A 19,004-nucleotide genomic window follows, 5' to 3' on the forward strand; every position below is an offset into this window, starting at 1 on the left:
AATATTTTGTACTGACAATTGCCCACTTTTGGTGCACTAATTAATGAATATCTATAAGATTCAGCTTAATAGCAGCCATCAAATGTTTCAACAACTTTGGTTATAACATAGTTCAACAATTTCATTCATAAAATTGTAACTAAACTCGTACATCAGCTACATCAAATTGTAACAATTTCATTAAATTGAAACTAAATAAACATCAACCTACATAAAATTGACAGTTACATCAACTTGTACATAAATGCAAAAAACAACCAAGAAAAGACAAGTGTCATCTTCAGCTTAACAACAGTCTTCCTCTCTACTTCAACCTTCAATTTTGCCTTCAATAATTTCTTCAAAACTGTATGTAACTCCTTTTTTGTTTTGTCACAGATTTTACACACCCCTTGAATATTAGCATTCCATTTTAGTGAGTCTCCATATTCATCATCCCATATGAACAAATCGCAGCTATTCTCACTCTGCATAAACAAAAAACCCAACACCCAGTGTTTATCAAGATTCGGGAGTAGAAATAAACAGGTTTCAAAAATCTGGAAATTCAAACTCAAGCTTACCCCAGCATTGCGACACTTCCAGAACTTCCGATTTAGGTTTCGATCTGTCAACGAAACCCACATCTTCATAGCTAGGTCACATCCACATCTGGGTGGACCCGTAGATGTATTGCTTGTGCTGCTTCCAATCGATTTTCTACAAGACATTATGGTGATGGCTGCAGTTGGGACGATGGAGAAGAGCAAGATGTGAAGCAACCAAGAACGATGAAGAAGAGCAAGAATGGAAGCCTCAAGCACGATGAAGAAGAAAATGATTGGGAAATCTGTAACCTAATTTGCCATTTAACATGTGTTATAAACATTATTTCCATGTCATCAAATGAATAAATGCCAGCAGGGATCTTAATTGGCCAACTCAGCTTAACATGGGTGCAGGGGTTACTGGGTTTGTAATCTGAGTTTTATAAGGGGGCAAGCTTTAAAAAAATTTAATAGGGGGCAAAATCAAAACTCGCCCTAATGGCAGGGGGAACAGTTATTTATCCCTTTAAAAATTAATGATTCACCTATTATGTATAAAGTAGAGTGGCGTTATGAAATTTGTTATAAGGAATAAACCTAGTTGTTTTTTCAATAATGTGAGAATATGCAATTGTTCATTAAAATTCTCTTATGTCAAAGTAGTAAGTACTCTTTAATACCATTACACTTCAAGTAAAACTTTTCATATTTTTTCTTATGACCCTAATTACTAGATATTTAACCATATGAGATCTTTCTATTCATTTACGAAACACAAACATAACTTAATAAACTAATATTTAACCATAAGTTAATCAGGCTTAAAATTAAACATATATAGAATAATAACATGAGAAATAAACATGCCACAAAATCACAAACTATCACATTAAAAAGACCACATTAATTGAACTTCACAATATCCAACACAAGAGTTTCAGTTCATGGTAAGCTTAGCAAAATAACTAAAAATTGAGAATTCAAATTATACATTTATACACAATAAGTTGTGAAAATGTTAAATATAAGAAGTTACAACAATCTCTTGCAATCTTCCAGCTGCACGCGATCTTTGGTGTAATGACTCTTTGTGTCGACTTTGATTCAACAATGGAAATAGGTTGAATGCGATGGTAAGCGTAGAATAAGTGAAATTCACAAAAGAGGGTACCCAGTGTTCTCACTATAATACCCAACAATCTACTCTAGTTTAATTGAAACACTATTAATCACCTAATATACAAATTATAAAATCTAACTATTTGAGACTTAGATAATTCACATAAATTGATTTATTGTGTCTTTGTCCACAACGTTAAAACTCCTTAGATCATTAATCAAATAATAACTCCTAAATTTAAATAGACACTCACATTTCAATAATGTCTTCATTTATGCTTTATTTTCTTCTCGTATTGCTTATACTCCCTCCGTCCCAAAATATAAGAGAAAAAATGCATTTTTCTTGTCCCAAAATATAAGAGAAGAAATCATCTTTCATTTTTTTCAAGGTAAAATTAAATGCAAATTGCATTTAACTTACATTCTCTCTCATCAATTCTATAACCAACCACCAATTAGATTTTTTTTTTTACATTTTCCAAAACACTTTATTTCAAGAAAACCATAAATTAAATGATTGTGTTTTTACTTTTCTTAATAAACGTGATTTTGTTTTTTTCTCTTATAATTTGGGACGGAGGGAGTACTTGTCAACTCTTTCAAATCCCAACACAGCAAATGGTTTTCTAATTTTTTTTACTAGGTTTAATTTTGAAATGACAATAGTAAATCCCAAGTTTTCTGCTTACCTCGAGACCATGTTAATAACTCGTCTTGTCAAGTAAATTTTCTCATGGTCGTAAATTGTATGCGTCAATCAATATAATGTGCAATTGTAGGTACAATGTCGATTTTAGAATCCATATCAGAAATACTTCAAACCAAATTAATGAAGAACTCCTTCAGTAAACACATATTTCATATTCTACAATTCAAAAGCGCAAGATGGAATTTTTTTTCTTTCCAAATTGTAGAAATATCATTGACCTCCAACAGTATTCTATGCATTATACCTAGACATTTAATATGTTGTACATCAAGTGGCTGTAGTTTAGTGGTAAGAATTCCACGTTGTGGCCGTGGAGACCTGGGCTCGAATCCCAGCAGCCACACTTCCTTTTTTTTCAAACCTTACACTCTGGCTTTGCATCTGTCTACAGCTTGAAATCGCTGTTGAAGGATTTACGCATATTATTGATGATTTCCCTAAACGTGCGGGTGCACTTTGATTTAACATCTCAACATGGCTGGCTCATATCAAAACTTGCATTTTGCCATTATAAAAGGAATTCCACCAACCTCTTTCATTTTCACCACCCGAACATCTTTCTCCAACACAAGTCTTGTTTTTCTTTTCATTTCTCTCTCCTTTCTTTCTCTTCAAAAATTAACAGAGAAAGTGAAGGAGAGAGAGAAAAACAAAACATAGATCATGGCTTCATTTAGGGTGGTTGTCTTCCTTTGCATCATTTATGCAACTCTTATGTCTGTCGTTTCTTCGCAATCTACTGCACCTGCTCCAGCTCCTACAAGCGATGGTGAATATATTTTATTTTTTTTCGATTTTATGTAATTCATATAACAAATATGATTTTTTTTAATTGTTGATGAATTGTTGATTATAATTTGCAGGAACTACCATTGATCAAGCGGTTGCATGTTTACTAATGCTTTTCGCTTTGGTGCTCACCTATATCATTCATTAATTTATTCATCTTCTAATTCTAAGTTCATGGATGGCAACAGAGCTTAATTTTTTAGGCAAAGATGCATTTATTCATGTCATAATTAGAGAGGAGGGTGAGATTTTAATTGGGGAAATGCGTTGTGTATAATTATTTCTCTTGTGCTTCCAATAAAAATCTCATTTTATTTTTCCAGTTTCTCTATAGATTATTGTGTTTTGTTTCTGTAATAAAATTCATTCATTTACTAGTCACAAAACCAAATATCTTTCAAAAAAATAATTGAAAACAAAAAATATATATTTTGCTTAAACCATTGATAAAAGAATCTAAGTATATAAAAACTAACTGTCATTTACTTGGACAACTACAAGACACCCTAAAAATCTTTCAAGAAACTGTAAATTAAGTTCATTTGTCCTAAAGCTTTAGAGCATTTTACTCATGTCACAATTTGAGGGAGGGCGTTGGAAGAAAAAAAATTGTAACTAAATGGAAATAGTAGGGAATGAAACTTTGAATTCATGCATTTCAAATTTGTGCCTAGAATAATAGCTTAACAAAAAATCTATATAGAATCACCAATTCGGTTAATAACTTAATATGTGTATACATAGTCAAGTGTAATGCTGATGTTTTCCAATTAACTATAATTTTATTTAAAATTTGCTTTTGGGAAGAACCCCAATTGTAACAAAATTGAACTCTGCTGATCAAAGACAGAGAAAACACAAAAAGGTTCAAAAACCTATATTTGGAGGTTGTCCTATACTGGTTATTTTTTGTTATCTTTTCCTATGCATGAACGTTGGTTCATGAGCAGAAACGGATTGGAATAGCTTCTTTTCCACGGAAAAATCCGTTTTGGCAATAAAAAAGTATCCACAATATTTGACCTGGTCACGTTGTTACGTTCCGGTGATTTAAGGCAAACTTCACAACTTCATAAAACGAAACCACGATTCCAACAGAGGGGCCAGCTCGACCAACTCGCGGACCAAAACCAGTAAAAAGCCCTTTCAAGCCTCCGTCTCTAAGAAATGGTAAAAAAAGATCAGATCAGATAGAGCATATCAATAACCAGATATATCAATATATTGATAGAGTCTAACAATGTACACCAAGATAATATTAATACGAGAGGCAGAGAAGAAATAAACTAAGAGCTTAAAGCAAATCATCAATTATAGATGCAGCAGACCATAGAGATAAAAAGAAATGAGTACACTCGGATAAAGTCAAAACTATCTAAAATTCAAATTATGGCATACCTCCATATCTCTATCAGTGTCTGTCTAGTAGTCATCTTCAAAGCTCTGACATGATCCATCTGCAAAAATATAATGCAGAAAACATGACAAGAGAGTAAGACCCAATGTGCAGATGCATGCATATAAACTGTCTCTAGTTCAAATGTAACAGTTAATCTGAAAAGAATGCTACGCTGCCACCTCTATTTTCCAGAAGGAAAAAAAAAAGTAGAATGAGCCGAGCAAAATCCTCTACTCTACACAACCCCTACCTTCCCCTTTAAGGTTTGAATAAATAATACAGGAAATGTGACCGACTCAAAACCTAATGAAACAAACCTCTATCTGTCTTCGAGTTTTTGCAACATCTAGTGGACACGTAGCTCCAGCCGCTAGAGTTCCTGCAACAACACCAGCTGAAAAATTTGCGCCAAGAACACTCAATATACCGGCATCATCGCCTCCAACCAAACTAATAAGTTTCCTTCTAGTCTGCAAAAGAAAAATAGTTGGCATAAGATGATAATATTATTAAGAAAAACAACTCCTTATTCTTAGGACTTGGAAAGAAACTCACAGGCTCAAGTGTCGACCAACAAATTGCAGAGAATGGAACATCGCGAGCAAGCTGCGCACCCATGCCAGTCCACAGGGCACGGTAACCTTGTACTGTAAGTAAATAACAACTATTACTATACAATATTGATACCTTTGATAGGTTTTTAACTTATATGTATCTTTATTTAGTCTTGTACTGTTATACTATCAAATATGGCAGCCAGGTTAGCGTAATAATTGATTATCAAAAGAAACATGGTCATTTTAGAATCAAGCCAAACAGATCAGAAGTGCAAATAATTCAACCACGCTACTTGCTTTACTTGACATACATACATACAGAAGAATTCTGCCTTGAATAGCCATTAATAAGAGCTGTTTAAATTATCAGTTCCTTAACAAGTTAAATTCATTATTTAATCAGACTAAAGATTATATTATGACATCAACAGTGAAAACATACTGTATTTGTGCAAAATTTAATAAATTAAACAAAAAAAAAAACAAAAACCCAGTCAGTGTACATTTATTTTTATCAGTTGTTCTATTGTTGCAAAAGCTGTGGACTTACAGCTGTTCGGTGAATTACTTGTGCCCTTGACATTAGAGACAACACCTAACAAAGTCTGGTATACTCCAGGTGGCTTTTTACCGACTTGAGTCTCTTTAAATGCCTACAAAAACCCAAGATCCATACACCAGTAAGAATCCATATTGAGAATAGGAAATGTAGCTAGATAACACTATGACAACATGGCTTTTCAAAAACCCACTGACTAGGAAGAAATAAAAAATGAAAAACACGATTGTCACACCAATTAGTCCACAGCAATACCAACATAAAGCACATGAACTGCAGTAAATAGAAGTAGAACAGAGAGAACTCTGAGGGACAAACAAGTCAAGGTAAAAATCAAAACAATATCCGGCCACAATGCAGTTCTTTAACTCTAAGCCATAACCCACGACCACAGTCATAATCATAATTTGAACACAATGCTGCCAATTGGAATTGATTTGAGATAAACCATGACATCAATGACTTGGTACTTGTAAAATAAATAGGAAAAAAATAAACCATGCACTCTTCAGACCAGTTGCAAGCAATAGTCAGGCTAAACTCCACTTTGAACTGCTGGTTAACTTGCACAATTACAAGTTACAACATAGATTCCAAAAAGCATGGAACATAACTATGACTTGAACAACATGGTACTTCAGGAAGAAAATAACATAATAGAGATTATCTGAATTGAATACCTGCATGCGAGTTTTGGCAAGTTCAATAGGATAACAAGTTGCACAAGCCAGTGAGCGTGCCAATGAACCAGCCACTAAAGGTACATACGGAGTTGCAATAGGGGCATTTTTGGCTGTATATTCCTCGAACCAGTTGCGAAATATGTCATAGCAGGGAAGGTAAATTCCAACCTGATTTAAGTATATAAAAGAATACATTAGCCAATTCGCCCGCTCTCATTATGCAATGTCTAGTACTTAGAACAGTAAAAACACAGTTAATTGGCTAGTGAACCTACAGTCGGTACTGCGAGTGCGAGGCCTGCATTGGTTCCTCTCCATAGCCTAGTAAATCCTTCCTGAAATAAATACCACTCTGTCATTGATTAACAATGTGTGTGTATTCAACGCATATGCATGCAATACAAGTAAATGATTGCTTTAAACCGTCCAATACCAATATTCTACAATATTAAACTACCAACCTGTTGAGTAATTTTATACATGACATCTAGTGTTCCTTTGTACCGAAAACAATCAGGAGGACAGAGTGATACAGTGCCATGAAATCCAGCCCGGGTACACGACGGAGAACATCTTAAATCAGCAAACATCTGAAAAACAGTATTGCAAAGGTCAAACCATTTGCACAAATTACCCTTCTAAAAGGGACAGGATTTTTTTTTCGCATGTTAATATACAACTAGGTTGGCTTCATAAAGACGCACAATGTAACTTAACCATGCAAACTGTCTGACCACTAATTTTATTCAAACACTTCAAATTTGATCAGCTAACTACCCACTACAAGTTCATTTGCTATCAGCTAGCTTATCGGCCATCTACTATCGGTTACTTTATACAAAACAGAGCCTACATAGTTTGTTTTCGAGCTTACCATACAACTAAATACATATACAGTAGCTCAAAGCAATAACAATTCTCTGATAAAAGACAAAATGGGTGAAAGGACAGAAATATGGTTCACACCACACATACATACCATATTTGGGCCAAAACAAGACATTCTGCTGATCAAATTACTGAGTGGATGAGAATAAGCAACTCCTGCAGCTTGTGCTTGCAACCTTGTCTGATAAATCCAGAAAACAAATCAAAACAAATCAAAACACACCAAAAGAAAACAAAGAAAAAACATCAATTATAAAAGAGCGCATATCAAAAACTAAAAAACACGATTCAGTAATTGGCAGGAGAAAGAGCGGACCTTGGCAACATCAAGGGGGTTAACAATGACGGCGGAGAGAACAGCGGCGCCGGCGGCAGAGAAAGCGCGTTCAGCAATCCCTAATTTATCACTATTTGACGATTTCTTCGGAGAAGAACGGTATGTAGCAGCGTTGTTGAGATTCATTGAAGTTTGTTCCGACGCCATCCATGGGTTTTGGATTCGGTCTGAATCCACCATTTCTGTTTAACGGCCAATTAAGCGATTAAATTGGTTTTGCTTATTTTGATAATTGATTAAATTAAGAGAGAAGAAAATGAAATAAATTGGGTTGCGAATATGTGGGAGGGAAAATAAGAGAAAGAACGGCGAGGAGGAAGTAAAAGGTGTGTGTAGCGTACGTAAGTGCTTATGCCACGTTTGTTGACAAGTAGTGGTAGACGTTTTCTTGTTCGGGAATTGGGGTGTAAAAACCCTAGATAGATGGATGCGGTAAAATCTAGAATCAGAAAATACTGCACAGTTTCATCTTTTTCTTTTTTATAATTAATTAATTTTTTGGTTTTAAGAGAAGGGTTTTTGCTATGCTATTATGGAAGTTGGATTGATTTTTTGTTTTTCTTGTTTTTTTGGTAACAAAAATTGTATTTGTGTGAAGAAAAATTGGTTACATTTAAGAGAAGGGTTACTACATTTATATGAAAAATATAAATATATATTTATAGTAAAATAGCATGTATTTGTTTTTAAAATATTAAATTTATGTATATACCGTTAATGTTAAAAAATTATTCAATTCATTATAATTTTCTTTTATAAGAGAATGCGGTTATATTTTTCTATTTTTTTCACAATTGACTTACATAATACTATACAAGAAAGTATGTAACAATCTCATTTAATTGAGATAAATGTTTGCATTAATATTGGTCAAATATTGTTAGCTAGAGAAGTTATAAAATGAGAAAAGGGGTGATGATTGACGGTGTAAAATTATTTTATACTGTCAATCAATCACAAGCAAGTATTCAATTAAATCAGTCTTTTATTTTAAATTTTTTTAATGACATGGCAGTTTGATGGTTTTTTATTGAATGAGAGTGTAAAACAATTTTACACTACTTGTTATAACAGTTATACCAATAAGGTGAGGACAGATTTGGCTTTAACCATTATAGTGTTCTCAAGTAAGTTTGCAATATACTTATGTAGGCTAAGAAAAAAGCATGTGGTAGTTGGAATGACTTCGACACCAAGAAAGTAGTGTAAGTTGCCTAAGTCTTTATGGAGAAAGAGGTTGCAAATGATGCAATGCACTCAATGACTTTGTTAATGGTGCTCTCTATGATTATGATGACATCCACATACACGGTCGTGTATAAAATAATACCCTTATTTCTAAGAATGAACAAAGATGGGTCAAATTTTGAATTGACAAAACTATATATAATCATAGAGAAACTTACATAAAGTTTGAAACCAAGTCTGTGTTACTTGTTTGAGTTTGTACATTTACTTCCTTAGGAGGCAAACATGGCTAGGCTTTGCTTGATCAATAAATTCTAGAGGTTATTGCATGTATACTTCTTCATCAAGAGAATCATGGAGAAATGCATTGCTCACATCAAGTTGATGAAGAGGTCAATTATTCTGCAATACTAATAATAAAACTAGTTGGACGGTTGTTGGTTTAACAACAGGGCTAAATGACCTGAACTCCGACGACCTCCACCGCCGCGCAACACTATTCATCACCAGTTGCCATGGTAGTGTTTCGTACGATCGTCGCTGATCACCGTCGCGGCTCTGTCGTGCGACATTGTTCATCACCCTCTCCCCGACTTCCTGATTTTTTATTCAAACTCGCTATCCCCATTAGAAGAAGACACTCAAAAGACTATTCTTCTCTCTTGTCCCCGGTCATGACACATCAGGATCAGATCACTCAAGTTACTCTCATCCCCAAACGAAGATCAAAAATCCCCAGCTGGATATCCTCGAATGGAAGACAGGAATTCTCAATCCCCTTGTCATCATCTCCAAACACATACAGAGATTTATTTTCTCAACCCGCAGTTGCTATACGGAGTTACCAATATGCTTCGACTATATAGTTCATCCCTGCATCATTCATAATACATGCATAACATATAGTATTCTCGTTTATTACGAGAACCTCATCACACAATACCTGCATCATGACATTGCATAAAACTAATTTTGCCTTTTCAGGTCATCTCTCAGTCAAAAGAACTTTCGGTGCAAATTCGATCGTATCAACGATTTAATATTGGCACTCATTCAAGACACAAATACAATTCTGATGCTTCATTCCGGATCTTTTTGCAAAGATAATTCAGAAACAATCAAAGAACTTCTCATCCTTTCTAGGAGCCTTTCTAGGTAGTCTTTTCTAAGACCTTTCTTATCCTTTCTAGAAGTCTTTCTAGTCAGTCTTGTTTAAGACGTATCATATTCTTTCTAGGAGCCTTTATAGGTCAGTCTTGTTTAAGACGTATCATATCCTTTCTAGGAGCCTCTCTAGGTCAGTCTTGTTTAAGACGTCTCTTATCCTTTCTAGGAACCTTTATAGGTAGTCTTTTCTAAGACGTTTCATATCCTTTCCAGGAACCTTTCTAGGTAGTCTTTTCTATGACGTTTCTTATCCTTTCTAGGAGCCTTTCTAGGTCAGTCTTGTTTAAGACGTATCATATTCTTTCTAGGTCAGTCTTGTTTAAGACATATCATATTCTTTCTAAGAGCCTTTCTAAGGAGTCTTCTCTAAGACATATCTCCACCTTTTGAGGTAACCTTCTTTATCATATTTATCCAATCTTTTTTAAGACATCTCTTGCCCTTTCAAGGAGCTTTTTACTCAGTCTTCTCTATGACAATTCTTCCCGAGCTTTGTCTAAAGCCTAATCTTCTTTACATCAGTTTTATATCCTTTGTTTGAACCTATTCAGGTAGTTTCCTTTAAGACATCTCTTATCCTTTCCAGAAACCTTTTTAGGTAGTATTCTTTAAGATATTTCTTATCCTTTCCAGGAACCTTTTTAGGTAAGTCTTCTTTAAGATATTTCTTATCCTTTCGAGGAGCCTTTTTAGGTAGTCATCTTTAAGACGTCTCTTCTTGAGCTTTGTTTAAAGCACGGTCTTGTTTAAGACAGTTTTCTATCCTCTCTAGGAGCCTTTTTAGGTAATCTCTTTTAAGACATTTCATCTGAGCTTTCGTCAAGATATTATTTCATTTAAACACTACTTCAGGTACAGTCTAATGTACGACTCATTCTCAATTATCGATAAAGTATAGTCCATCAGATACAATCAAGACATATGATTCATTCTGAAAAAGCATTTACTTCAGATAGACATTTTGAAAAAGTATTTACTTTGGATGACATCGTTAAGCCCATCTCCAACATTATTTCCTACATCGGCGAGTGCAAATTTCTGGGTGCTTTAGTGTTCAATCCTCTTCCACCTTCAGATTACGACAAGCCGACAAGTCAGTCTACATCCTCAGGTTTAAGAAGATTGAACAGGGGCAGCTGTCATAACATCTGAGTTCCAGTTAAATTTTCAAGCGAATCCGCCGAGCGGATTGTGAGATATGAATTTTCCGAGGCCCGAAACCTTACATTCAGCATCGTTTTTCACTGCGAAACCTCAAGTAATTTGCAAATCTGGCAACCTTCCTCAAAGAATTGGCTTCCGAGCCGAACACGAAAGTTGCAGATATCATCGAAACGGTCGAGGTTACGCAGGAACTTAGCTCATATCACCTTCCAAATAAGACTTGTGAATTTTCTCATATTTCCACTGTTTAAACCATTCTTCACACCTTATCTTCTTAAACCCATGAAAACTCTTTATTATTTTTCTTCAATTTTTGAATGACAAATTAAACTTCATTATTAACTTATAGCTCAAATAAAGAGGGCAAATTTTGGGGTGCAACACACATGCATATACATGAGTCATGTCCCATGTGTCTTATGTGATTCATAGTTGTGACGTTTTGTGACTATATCGAGATTGTATTTCGTGACTTGTTAAATGATGGAAGTATGTGAAGATGTGAATTGATGAATTTATGAATAGTATGATGATATCAATAATTGTGAATGCGATTAACTGAACATGTCTTGTGTGACTTATATGTGATGTATCGTGCATTAGCTTGCAAAGTAAATGAATGAGATTTATATGTAATTGATGTCAATATGATTTGTGGTGACTTGTTGTGAGATGTAAAGTATGTGAGATTTGTGAATTAGTGAAAGCATGAAGTGTATAGCAATATTAATACTTGCGATGTGATGACTATATATGCCTGGATCCTAATATACAATTTATCATACGCCCACTTATATGATTTGATATCTCACCCTTTTCTCTTGTTTTGCCGTTGCCTTTATATTGGCAACGTGCAGGTATTCAAGTATGAAGATTTAGTTGTCGTTACTCGAGTCAGTTGTCGCTCTGATACGTAGCACTCTGGGGGAACGATTTATGTCATTCATGATGTTGCTGTTTAATTGTGTTATCTTGGTTGAACAAAATGATAAGTTAACTGAAGATATTTTATTGAATACTTGTTTAAGTGATTCCGCTGTGTTTTAATAAAATAAGTTATTCTGTTTCAAAGGTGCTATGTATCCGCTTTATGCGACGAGTTGATTTGTTTTGTTTTAATTACGTGACGCCTCATTTGTTTATTGAGAAATTTTGAAAACTCTGATTTATATATATTTTCCGAGTAGAAATGGGGTGTTACATATACTATCATACCATAATCTGATTATTAAAAGTTTGCCCAAAAGGCGTAACCATAACTCATCATACAACAACAATGCATCAACAACGATTCAAGACATAGCAATCATACAATTTAATAACATATACAAGAGAATAAGGATAATCTATCAATCAATGCATTAAAGAGTTTTGCTCAAACCCTTTTTGTTTGACTTTAGGTGCAGAGCCCCTTGTAAGGTTGTTTAAGGGCCCTAGCGAGGTTGACTGAGTCGTTTCTTTGGTTCAGAGCCCCTTGCAAGGATTCATCGAAGATTGTTTGAGAGCTTTGGCGAGGTTGACTGAGTCATTTATGTGGTTCAGAGCCCCTTGTAAGGATTCACCGAAGACGGTTTGAGATCCTTGGCGAGGTTGACCGAGTTGCGAATAGAGGTCTGGAGACTTAACCGGCTTTGTGCGGACAGAGGCCCGGAGGCGTAACCAGCTTTGTGCGGATAGAGGTCCGGAGACTTAACCGTCTTAAAGGTTCATAGCCCCTTGCAAGGATTCACCGAGAACGGTTTGAGAGCTTGGCGAGGTTGACCAGGTTGCGGACAGAGGTCCAGAGACTTAACCGTCTTAGAGGTATATCGCCCCTTGCCAGGATTTACCGAGAACGGATATAGAGCCTTGGCGAGGTTGACCAGGTTGCAGACAGAGGTTTGGAGACTTAATCGTCTTATATGTGGGCAGATGCCCAGGGGCGTAACTGGCTTCGGTGCGGACAGAGGCTCGGAGGCGTAACCGACTTCGGTGCGGATAAAGGCCCGGAGGCGTAACCAGGTTTATAGGTTCGGGCTGACAGTCTTCCTACTATTTTACAGTGGTGTTACATTTTTTTTAGGCCGGGTGTTTATACTTGTACTACCCGACCACAACCGATTAAAGATTTTGTTCGAATTTCACCTAGTTTTTTTTACTAATAAGAATAAGGTGCCTCGTGCCTAAGCAGGGGAAAAGGACGACACCTTGTACTTCTTTTATTGAGTTTAGATGATCTTTTTTACAAACGGAAGGGGTAATAGCTCGCCTTATACAACGATGGTAATTAGTTTTTAAAGTATAAATCTAGGTTTACGTCCAGCTTTGTGCTAGGAGAGGAGACGAGTCAACTCGTCTTTCTTCAATTTCCGAGTTGTGCCGACTTCTGAGAGTTCAACATCTATAGGTTCTTTAATTTCCTAATCCGGGATACCTATACAACCCCCCAAGCGTGAGGCTTGTGGAACATGATGAAGCGCTTTGATCAAGAGTTATCCTGGTTAGATATTCTAATTTTCTTTTGACCATGATGCGTATATTCCTCTTTCGACTTTCTTGGTCACACCTAAGTTCCTCCAGCGACACCTTTGTATAACTTCTAAGATTTGAACAAAATATGAGGTGCCTCCTACCCATGCAAGAAAAAATAGCGACACCCGTTGCTTAAAGTAAGTCTTAAGTAGTGCTTAAAAATATTACACATAACCGAGACAAAATAAGTCTTAAGGAGTGCTTAAAAATATTACACATAGCCGAGACAATACCCAGTCTTTTCCAATCATAATTTATATAACAACAAATGAACGCCCATGAGACATCTATAATATAAGAAAACTCTATCTTTTTGAAGAGTTCCTCTCATGCTGCCAAGTGGCTTATTCTGAGAGTAGGAAATGTTGCTTATGGATGCGCCACGTGTACTGTTCATTTATGAAGTTATGTTCTTCCATCTTCCACTATGAATGTGTTACATAATTAGCATTTGTGTGGTTCTGTCCATGCATCTTCCATTCTGCATAATTATGTGTTACATAATTAACATAATGAGGACTTTATCTTCTTCTTCTGTCCATTCACCTTCTGCATCAGTTATGTAATGAAGAGTTTGTAACTGCTACATTATACATGCTACATTATACATAATGATTGTGTTATTTATAGCATTTGTGGCTTCCACTTTTCTGTAGTATCAGACCATTTTTACTTTGCTGCTTGTGCTAACTGGCTGTAAGATATGGCGAGACCATTGGCAAAAATCTGTGACATCAACGATAGCAAAGAACTTTGGAAAGTTTCTGTTCGAGTGCACCACAAATGGAAGGTTGTTTCGAACAAGAGGGAGCATTTTGAGATGATTTGATGAGTTTTTTTTCTTATATTCTATTATTTTGGTCTTATGTTATTTAGATACGAGGGTGGAATGAGATCAAGCAACATCAAAACAAACCAACAGACATATTGGTTTGATTTTCTACATTTATGTACTTTGATAGGGTTTTCATCAAAACTCATCTGAACAAGGGAAAAACTACCATCAGTGTTTTCAAATAATTAGTTTTATTTGATTTCTGCCATTTTTGTAAGTACAATTGTAGAGTACGAGTACGTAAGAAGTAGAAGTTAATACAAATGTAAGTACAATTTTTGTAATCAGAGTGCAATTAAATTTTGTAATAGGTTGAAAAGAGAATAGATAAATTATACAGTGATAAATGTGATGATTGTATGTGTTTCACTGAGTTTGTTTGTTATTGTTTTGGTTTTAATGAGCTTTCATTTTCATTTTTTTATGTTGTTTTGATCTTATTGTTGAACGGTTCCGTTGGTTTTCTACCTTAGAAATGATTCCACTTTTATAAATCTGGTCTTTCCAACTTAACTTTTGAACGGTTCTTCCAGTTATTCTGTAATTATAAGTCTCATCTTTCCAACTTTACTGTTGAACGGTTCTTCTGGAATTATAAATCCGTCTTTTCAACTTTATTGTTGAACGGTACTTCCCGTTCTTCTTGAATTGCGGTGATTTTGGGTCTCAGTTTTTGTTGATATATTTTTTTAATAGAATTTAAAGAAGAAAAAAAAACTAAGAGTAAAAGAATAAATAAAATTTAATCCATTATATCTAATGAATTTTGATTTGTTTTTTGATTTGTTTTATTATTTCTATATATGTTAAAGATAAAAAAGAGAGCATAATCATGATTTGATCATTAATAAACTATATATTTAATTAATTTCAAAATATTTATTTATAAAAATTTTAACCTAAATAAATTATATTGGACTTTAAATAAATAAAATAAAAAATATTCTCTACAAAATCCAAATCAAAAATAAGAAAAGTGGAAATAAGAAAAATAAACGGAAAAGAGGTATTGCTTTTACGTTATTATTCAAGTCATTTAAATTATAAAGAAGATAGACATAAAATATAATTTTTTGTTTCTGTTGAGTTGAGAACTCTATTTGTAAAATAATTATTATTGCTACATTAAAGTCTAAAATGGATAAATATTTATAAATTAAGTAAATATATATTACAATAACTTAAGGAAAAAATATAATAAAAAATTATGATAATGATTAAAATAAGAGAAAAATAGAATGTAATGTTTATTATTGATCTAAATATGAAAAAAAATGTTACTATTGAAATCTATGTCATTGAAATAATGATTTAATAAATATGTACTACTTATCTAAATACGAGAAAAATATTAAAATTGTCATGGTGAGAATATCCGATAGAGCAAAGATACAGTGAAATCTTGGAGGGACCAATGAAGGGGAGACCCAACATATTTTTATGAGTTGATGGAGATAAGATTGCAAATAACTTGCTATGATGTGTTATATTTTGATGAACAACTAATTATAAAATTTTAATTTTTATGTGTATTATTTAATAGTTATAATATTTATTTTTATACTAAAAAATAATTTATTTTTAATATAATTATCCATATAGTTCTATTAATTTGTTTATATTTAGCATTTTGTTAATGTAATAGTGTTATTAGACAACAAAATCGACGAAACAATAATATAATATGCATTTGATTTGTTTCCTTTTTTATTCTTTTTATTTTTAAATGCTAATAAATTTTTATTTTTTAATATTTTCTAATATCTACGATATATTTCATTTTTTTATTTTAAAAATATTAAATGTTACATTCAATTAAAAATAAATTATAAAACATTATATAAAAAATGATTTATATAAAAAACTAAATATAGACAATGTTATTTTTATAAACGGGGAACAAATGTTTTCATAAAAATAGTGATCTAGATATTATTTATATACAAAAAAAAAACTTATAGGCACGTGTTTTGTTATTCAGCTAACATTTCAACTTCTATATAATGCTTATTTATATATACTCTAATTTTTTTTTTTAAAATAACAATATTAGTTATAAAATAAAAAATTAACATATTAGTTATAAAAAAATTAGTTACAATTATTTAAATTAATTATCATAAATATTACTCTAATTTTTATTTTATATTTCTTAACATGTATTTATATTATATTATTTAAACTATATAAATATGATATATTAAGAGTCATAAATACTTATTTATTTGATTCTCCCTGCCCTTTTTTAGACATAACACCTACTTTTTACCCCCACTTAATTTTTTGGCAATGAAAATCAAGTTTAAAAGTCATCAAGTTATACCTCATAATTTTTAATAAATATTTCATTTTGAGGAAAGGAAAAGTCAATCATATTAATTTTAATCAATTGTTGTTTTACATAATTAATTCTAATCAATCATATTAAATAATTGGCATAATTTTTTAAGGAAACATTTATCAATTAATAACATTAAATTATAGAATTAAATATATTTTTAATCTTCTAAATATACAAATTGAATTAATATTATCTTCAATTTTCAAAAATATTAAATTACTCAATTAATTTTAAACAATTATAGTAAATATTTATTTTTAGTAAATAGTTACTTCTCTACAATACTATTCAACTCATACACAACTTACCTTATGTTTTTTTATTAGTGTTGTTTAGTGACGAGTATAAAGTATAGTATTGTTTTGTTTCGTTTAGTTTTTGATATGATTATAAAGTATAGTATTGTGATCTATAATAAATACATAAACAATGTATGAATTAAATAATATCAAAATTATATGATAATATGAAATATTTTTAATTATTTTATTGTCATTAATCATTGAATATTAAGGACAACATAACGTTACTTATAAAAATACTGAGAATAATAACGGAAACATGAAGTTACTGATCAAAATATTGAATAATAACGGAAACATGAATTTACTAATAACGGGAACATGAAGTTACTGATACAAATATTGAATATTAACAGGAATATGAAGTTAGTGATCAAAATATAAATATTAGCGGAAACATGAAGTTATCGGTAAAAATATTGTATATTAACGGAAATATGAAGTTATTGATCAAACTATTGAACATTAACGGGAACATGGAGCTATCAATTAAAATATTAAATATTAACGGGAAGCAATGTTAATACGTTGAAAGTAAATGTGACTAAGTTTATATTGCGTTGGACAATCGATATTGTATATTCTTTATTGATCTTTCCAATTTTTATTGCATATTAATAAAATGACACTTCATTATTCTATTCTTTATCAATTTCATTTTTAATTTTATTATGTATCTTTGCTGAACGAATTATATCATAATAATAATTACATCAATTTCTTTTAAAAAAATATAATATTGAACAAAATAAGCAAGAACATGAAGTTATTAATCAAAATATTGAATATTAACGGGAACATGAAGTTACTGGATAAAATATTGAATATTAACGAGAACATGAATTACTGATCAAAATATTGAATATTAACGGGAACATGAAGTTACTGATCGAAATATTGAACATTAACGGGAACATGAAGTTACTGATCAAAATATTGAATATTAAAACAAATGAGTGTACCACATTGGTCCCCGTGCGAATGCACGAATATCCCGTTAATATTTAAAATATTGAATATTAACAGGAGCACGAAGTTATTGATTAAAATATTGAATATTAACGGAAGACAGAGTTACTTATCAAAATTTTTAATATAATCGGAAACATTAAGTTACTGATCCAAATTTTGAATATTAACGGGAACACAAAGTTATTGATCAAAATAATAAATATTAACGGGAACACGGAGTTATTGACAAAATATTGAATATTAACGAGAACACGAAGTTAGTGATAATTGTTTTAAATATAAACGAAATATGAAGTTACTGATAAATTTTTTCAATATTAATGGCAACAAATTTGGAATATTAACGGGAACACGAAGTTATTGATCAAAATAATGAATATTAACGGGAACACGGAATTACTGATCAAAATAAAGAATATTAACGAGAACATGAAGTTACTGATAAAAATATTGAATATTAACGGGAACAAGTTTGGAACATTAACGGGAATACGAAGTTACTGATCAAAATAATGAATATTAGCGGGAACATGAAGATACTGATCAAAATATTGAATATTAACGGGAACATGAAGTTACTGAATAAAATATTCAATATTAACGAGAACATGAATTACTGATAAACATATTAAATATTTACGGGAACGTGAAGTTAATGATCGAAATATTGAATATTAACGGGAAAATAATTTTTATTCATGAAAATATCCCAAACTTTGCCCCAACCTATTAAAAAGAAATTTCTATATTTTACACATCTGGTTTTATGACATTTACCTCTAGAATAATATCTATATTGAACAAAATAACACGGCCACGACGGGTACCCGCGCGGACGCACGGGTATCACGCTAGTTTTAACAATGAATTCAACCACTTGGTTTGAAGACTAAAGAACAAGGGGTGATTTGAAAGGTGATGTGTCTCGAGTTTACTACTTCCAGGATTCACCAC

General features: G+C 32.5%; 1 protein-coding gene, 1 long non-coding RNA gene and 1 other non-coding gene across 4 annotated transcripts; 2 read left to right on the forward strand and 1 right to left on the reverse strand.

Moving 5' to 3' along the window:
* Window positions 1-2,629: 2,629 nt before the first annotated feature.
* TRNAH-GUG (transfer RNA histidin (anticodon GUG)) lies at window positions 2,630-2,701 on the forward strand. The gene has a single exon. It is a non-coding gene; the product is annotated as a tRNA-His (tRNA).
* Window positions 2,676-3,472, forward strand: LOC131661326 (uncharacterized). Its single transcript, XR_009301181.1, has 2 exons — window positions 2,676-3,127; window positions 3,222-3,472. It is a non-coding gene; the product is annotated as an uncharacterized LOC131661326 (long non-coding RNA).
* A 437-nt stretch (window positions 3,473-3,909) lies between these two features.
* Window positions 3,910-8,033, reverse strand: LOC131661325 (mitochondrial carrier protein MTM1-like). Of its 2 annotated transcripts, XM_058930833.1 has the most exons (11): window positions 7,912-8,033; window positions 7,550-7,752; window positions 7,325-7,414; window positions 6,807-6,935; window positions 6,621-6,680; window positions 6,343-6,513; window positions 5,654-5,756; window positions 5,102-5,193; window positions 4,864-5,016; window positions 4,546-4,604; window positions 3,910-4,307 (listed from the first exon to the last, which is right to left on the reverse strand). In XM_058930833.1, the coding sequence occupies exons 2-11, from the start codon at window positions 7,748-7,750 to the stop codon at window positions 4,175-4,177; spliced, it is 1,191 nt and encodes a 396-aa protein (XP_058786816.1). In that variant the 5' UTR covers window positions 7,751-7,752; window positions 7,912-8,033; the 3' UTR covers window positions 3,910-4,174. The 2 variants fall into 2 exon arrangements, with proteins under 2 accessions (XP_058786816.1, XP_058786815.1); XM_058930832.1 differs by lacking the exon at window positions 7,912-8,033 and having other exon boundaries at window positions 7,550-7,905.
* Between the last annotated feature and the right edge of the window lie 10,971 nt (window positions 8,034-19,004).

The sequence above is a fragment of the Vicia villosa genome, linkage group LG3 (genome assembly GCF_029867415.1).
Source record: "Vicia villosa cultivar HV-30 ecotype Madison, WI linkage group LG3, Vvil1.0, whole genome shotgun sequence".
In the NCBI taxonomy this organism is placed as follows: Eukaryota; Viridiplantae; Streptophyta; class Magnoliopsida; order Fabales; family Fabaceae; genus Vicia; species Vicia villosa.

Excerpts from the sequence above, each read along its gene's own strand:
- LOC131661325 (XM_058930833.1), bottom strand. The coding sequence starts at position 7,750 with ATGGTGGATTCAGACCGAATCCAAAACCCATGGATGGCGTCGGAACAA. Across the intron at positions 6,514-6,620 it reads TCGCACTCGCAGTACCGACT|GTTGGAATTTACCTTCCCTG; the intron begins GTAGGTTCACTA and ends TACTTAAATCAG. Across the intron at positions 4,605-4,863 it reads AAACTCGAAGACAGATAGAG|ATGGATCATGTCAGAGCTTT; the intron begins GTTTGTTTCATT and ends ATATTTTTGCAG.